The 6198-nt window shown below is 43.3% G+C and overlaps 1 protein-coding gene across 1 annotated transcript; it reads right to left on the bottom strand.

Moving 5' to 3' along the window:
- Positions 1-351: 351 nt before the first annotated feature.
- On the bottom strand, positions 352-4477 carry trhrb (thyrotropin-releasing hormone receptor b). Its single transcript, XM_029731116.1, has 2 exons — positions 3707-4477; positions 352-910 (listed from the first exon to the last, which is right to left on the bottom strand). The coding sequence occupies exons 1-2, from the start codon at positions 4475-4477 to the stop codon at positions 476-478; spliced, it is 1206 nt and encodes a 401-aa protein (XP_029586976.1). The 3' UTR covers positions 352-475.
- Between the last annotated feature and the right edge of the window lie 1721 nt (positions 4478-6198).

The raw sequence follows: 6198 nt of genomic DNA, 5'->3' as shown, positions 1-6198 counted from the left end.
AAGTCATAGTCCTGTTGCCTTAGCACATCTAGTTGCTAACCCTGCTTGCCTCTCAGTCCAGTGAGGTCTCATTCAGTGGGAAATGTCCACCTTGAGTCAAACCGGGACAGCTCACAATGTGTATCTGAAGATCCCACTGGGCACAAACTGGTTGAATCAACATTGTTTCAATGTAATTTGTCACAGTATTGTGACGTGGAATCTATGTGGAAAATACATTGGATTTGCAAAAAGTGACTCAAATATACAGTAATAATGTATTCACATCTCAGGCAGGGACAGCCCCTTGGAGACTAAAAAGTTTTTGTTAGCTTCACCCAGGACACTGTTTTCACACTTGACAGGCCAGAGACACCAATGGCTCTAAAATATATACTGTCCACACCAAAAACTTCAGCACCTTCAAAGCTGTCCCTCAAGGCTTAGAGGAGCTGTCATCTTCAGTGACTGAACCCTGAACCCGAACCTTACAACATCAGTCATTGCATAAAGTCACCTTGCCGTACACACAGGTGTCCTGAAACACCATCTTCTTGTCAGGCAACTCACAGGTGATCTCACAGGTGATCTCGTCCAGCTCTGTGTTGAATTGGTCCGTAGTCTCCACCATAGACGTGTCCTTGACCACGCTGTAGGTCAGCGCCACGCTGTATGTGCCGCCGGTAGGCTTCTCAGAGCCTTTCCGTCCGCAGAGGCAGAGCTTGCGGAAGGCGGCACGGAACTTCTGCGACATAGCATTGTAGATGATAGGGTTGATTGCGCTGTTGAGGTAGACACAGCTCCGACAGAAGAGGATAAACCAGGTGTTCATGTAGGCCTGCTCCAGGAAGGAGTTTACCACCACCAGGGTGCGGTACGGCATCCACAGCACAGCGAACAGGATCACCACCACAGCCAGCATCTTGGTCACCTACGACATGGAAGAGAAGGTGACTATGGGCCACTTTTCAATCAAACAACGCCACTGGGTTTATTTCCCTTACACTGCAGTCTGCAATACTCTCAGCAATACAATAATTATAGAGTGAGACAGAAATGCCATCTGTTGTGTAGATACAGCTATACTGTTTATGCCTCAAGGTTCCATATCATTTCAGATGGTGCCTATATTTCCCATTCATTTGGAATTGAAGTATATTGGATCTACAGATTGGGCTATATAATCATCTGAAAAACTTTGATTTTGAAGTGAACTGTCACTTTAAACGTGTAATAAACATGTAACATTAGTTGTTTGGATTAGTTAGCTTATAAATACTGATCATTATTTTAAATTATTATAATTGTCACTTTATCTCTACATATATGTACAGTACACACTGTATCTACTGTACCTCAAACACCTCGCACCCCTGCACATCGACTAGCTACTGGTACCCATTGTATATAGTCAAGTTATCATTACTCATTGTGTATTTATTCCTTGTGTTATTTTTTTGGGATGATTTCTCTATTTTTCCTCTCTGCATTGTTGGGAAATAAGCATTGCACTGTTAGTCTACACCTGTTGTTTACAAGCATATGACAAATAAAATTGGATTTTATTTGCACTCCCTCAGTAGCCCTACTCTGGATGTTGTGTCCCAAAGCTAGGGGTCAGTTTGATGTAAAACCAAATTCCAATTTTATTTGTCACATGCTTTGTAAACAACAGGTGTAGACTAACAGTGAAATGCTTAAACAATGTATTGACTATAGCTCAGCATTCAACACCATAGTACCATCCAAGCTCATTATTAAGCTTGAGGCCCTGGGTCTCAACCCCTCCCTGTGAAATTTGGTCCCGGACTTTCTGACGGGCCGCCCCCAGGTGGTGAAGGTAGGAAACAATATCTCCACTTTGCTGATCCTCAACACTGGGGCCCCACAAGGGTGCGTGCTCAGCCCCCTCCTGCACTCCCTGTTCACCCATGACTGCGTGGCCATGCACGCCTCCAACTCAATCATCAAGTTTGCAGATGACATAACTGTAGTAGGCTTGATTACCAACAACGACAAGGCAGCCTTCAGGGAGGAGGTGAGGGTTCTGGGAGTGTGGTGCCAGGAAAATAGCCTCTCACTCAACATCAACAAAACAAAGGAGATGATCGTGGACTTCAGGAAACAGCAGAGGGACCAACCCCATCCACATCGATGGGAGAGCAGTGGAGAAGGTGGAAAGCTTCAAGTTCCTCGGCGAACAGATCACTGACCAACTGAAATGGTCTACCCACAGAGAAAGTTTGGTGAAGAAGGCACAACAGGGCCTCTTCAACCTCAGGAGGCTGAAGGAATGTGGCTTGTCACCTAAAACGCTCAAACTTTTACAGAAGCACAATTGAGAGCATCCTGTCGGGCTGTATCACCGCCTGGTACGGCAACTGCACTGCGCACAACCGTAGGGCTCTCCAGAGGGTGGTGCGGTCTGCACAACGCATCACCGGAGGCAAACTACCTGCCCTCCAGGACACCTACAGCTCCTGATGTCACAGTAAGGCCAAAAGGATCATCAAGGACAACAACCACCCGAGCCACTGCCTGGATACCCCGCTATCATCCAGAAGGCAAGGACAGTACAGGTGCATCAAAGCTGGAGCCGAGAGGCTGAAAAAGAGCTTCTATCTCAAGAAAATCAGACTGTTAAACAGCCAACACTAACACAGAGAGGCTGCTGCCTACATACAGACTTGAAATAATTGGCCACTTTAATAAATGGAACACTAGTCACTTTAATAATGCCACTTTAATAATGTTTACATATCTTGCATTACTCATCTCATATGCATATACTGTATTCTATATCATCTATTGCATCTTAGCCTGTCACTCTGTCATTGCTCATCCATATATTTATATATTCTTATTCCATAAGGTATTTGTTGTGAAATTGTTAGATATTACTTGTTCGATATGGCTGCACTGTCGGAAACTAGAAGCACAATCATTTCGCTACACTCGCAATAACATCTGCTAAACACGTGTACGTGTCACGACTTCCGCCGAAGTCGGGTCCTCTCCTTGTTCGGGCGGCGCTCGGCGGTCGGCGTCTCCAGTCTTCTAGCCATCATCGATCCACTTTTCCTTTTCCCTTTGTTTTGTCTTATTTTCCTCACACCTGGTTTCAATCCCCTCAATCACTTGTTGTGTATTTAACCCTCTGTTCCCCTCATGTCTTTGTGTGGGATTGTTTATTGTTTCATGTATGCGCACGTTAGACTAGTTGCGCTGGGTTATGTCAACCCATATTGTATTTCGTGTGCGTTGTGCCGTGTGTTTTTGGTTCGCCTAATTAAAATGCTCCGTTTGCTACCCAATATCTGCTCTCCTGCGCCTGACTCCCGTACAGCCATTTACGCATACCTGACAGTATGTGACCAATACAATTTGATTGGATTTTGATTTGATTAGAACAGTGAAATGCTTAATTCCCAACAATGCAGAGAGGAAATAATACGAAATGAGACCTGGCTGCACACAGACTCCTGATGTTGTGTCAAAAAGCTACACACTCCCGATGTTGTGTCCCAAAGCTAACTCACCGCTTATGCTGGCTACCATTCTGTATTCCAATGTATTACCAATACCCAATAAATAGGAGTGCACTTGTAGTTTTAGGAACCAGACTCCCGATGTTGTGTCCCAAAGCTAACTCACCCATATGCATTCCAATGTATTATCAATAGCTAATGAACAGAAGCGCACTTGTTTTTTAGGAACCGCAAATCACCTGTCTCCGAGAAGTAGCGGTAGTGCTGGTGTGGTGGGAGTTTTTACATCCCCTTGTTGTGTTGCTTTGTTCATTTTTACTTTTATCGTTGCGTTCAGAAGGTAACGGATTCATGATCAGGATTCTGGCGATGAGACCATACAGAATGGTAGCCAGCATAAGCGGCACAACAAAAAATATCCCGAAATCCAAAAAGTAAATGGGCAAATAGAGTTGTCTTGAAACTTTGTAGCCACATGTCACGATGGTCACGTCGTTCTCATATGCTTCTTCTTTGATATCTGACAGGTAGAGCCACATGACGGAGTAAAGTAAAGTGAAAACCCAGACAAACAATATTATCTTCTTGGCTCTGGACAGTGTGCACAGCAACTGGGCTTTTATCGGGTGGCAAATAGCGATGTACCTTTCGATGGTAAAGGCGGTGATAGAGCAGGACGATGCATTGATTCCCAGGTACTGGAGGTAGGTGATTCCGAGGCATCCTGAGCGGCCGAACACCCAAGACCCGAAGATGCTGTCCGTGATATTCGGTAAGCCCGCCGCAATTAGTACGATGAGATCTGCAACGGCCAAGCTCACCAGGTAGCAGTTGGTGGGTGTCCTCATGTGTTTAGTGGTAAGCACCACTAAGATCACCATAACATTACCAACGATACCAAAGGCGCATATCACGAAAACTAACAAAGTGCTCACCACTTTGTATTCGATTATTTGGTCCGTCCAAGTCCCCCAAGTCTGATTCTCTTGAGCTTCAGTAACATTTTCCATTTTCAGTTCTCTGAATATGTCGAGTAGAGAGAAAGCAATTAATTTATAAAGTAGCCTACCCACTACACGTAGGCCTATAACCGAATCAGTAGGCTATTACGCGGTAGTAGGCTAGTATATACTACTATGGGAAGTAAGCCTGTCAACCTACTAGTTGAAAAATACATCCATGCCAAAAGGTAGGGTATTGTGCTTCAATTCCAAAACATATTTTTCCACTTTCTGTCTCACACTTGCAAAAAAAGCATTGCGTATTCCTTGGCATATTGTGCGTAAAGGTGAAAGCACGCCGATTGTTGTTTCCAGTGTTTCTTTCATCCAAAGTTGTAGCAAGTGAAACAGGGAGTCAGTGCGCGCATCGAAGTCACAGTGGTGTCACTAAATAAGGACAGTGGGCCTGACTGAAAGGGATGAGAGGAGGGATGCTGGTTTTTGGTCATTTTCTCTGCATCATCAGACATTACGCAATGCGCTCTCTGAGATTTGACGATTTGGGGGAAATAATCTGTCACCAGTTGCTTTATGCCATCGTGAAAGAGTATTTTGTTTAGTAATTGAGTAAACAATTGAATCAATTTAACATTGTATTGTTGGTTCATAACCGTTGGTAAGAATGGTGATGTGACTAGCCCACAATACATACACATTTGATTCCCTTTTTTATATGTAAATGTAAATGTAAAAAAAATATATATTCAAAATAGTATACTTTATCATTTGGAGACACTTTTTGTGAACGTGACATTCACAAATGGTGGTAACAAAAAGCATTCATCTGAATGATCAGAATGTCTGCCAGAGCAGCTGCATCTCTCTCTATACACTGAGAGAAAGAGAGCAAGAGAGAGTTAGATGAATCCCAATTAAATCTGTTTCTTAGAAAATAGAATATTCCACTGTGACTAGGTCTGAACATAGGTCTTATTGCTTTTCTTTTGTTGGGATGATGGCAGCGGTGGTGTGGTAATCTATATTTTGTTTCATGATGACATAACCCAAACATTTCTCAGGCCTCCCACTGATTGTCAGGATAGGTAATTGGGGTTTCTAATGTTCAACACAACCATCAGGCACTGGGCTCTTCACCATCAGGAACAATGAACAATAGGCACTCAGTGTGATAAAGAAAATAACTTTGTCACAAAGACTTGATGGAAGTGTTGTTTACATGGATGTCAGCCATTTAAATACTGAACAGAAGAATAGAAGTCAGAATGAAGCTTCCCCTGCCTCTTACGCAAAGCTGTAGTATATATTAACATGCATATTGATGTAATACCTCATGCTACAGAATATGTCTCGTCTATAGCTCAGTACATTTGAAATTCTCAGCCCCATAGAGTAAAAAACACATTAGTGCATGAACGCTTGACGGTAAGGCAAGGGCAAGCAAGGCATTTCAGTTGGGTTAGTTAGGGGGACATGGGGTTTGAATAGACTCTACTCATAGGGTGAGGGGACAGGGAGATTTTGATCGAATTGAGATAATGGGGTTGAGTTGGTATGAGGAAAATCAAATGTTTCCCACATCAGGATTTACATAATCAGAATAGTGCTGAGATATTGAAGGGGCAATCTGCAGTTTGAACAATAACAAAGCTGTCGTACCGCCAATGATTTAGTAAACAGCCGAAGGATGCGGCTGGAGAAATGTAACCACTCTCAAACTCATGGACAGAGAAATGAATACATGAACTGACCATCCATTATATTCACATTCT

This window comes from Salmo trutta, chromosome 34 (assembly GCF_901001165.1).
Source record: "Salmo trutta chromosome 34, fSalTru1.1, whole genome shotgun sequence".
Lineage (NCBI taxonomy): Eukaryota > Metazoa > Chordata > Actinopteri > Salmoniformes > Salmonidae > Salmo > Salmo trutta.
Note: the sequence above shows the minus strand (reverse complement) of the source record. Positions and strands in the feature narration are given on the sequence as shown.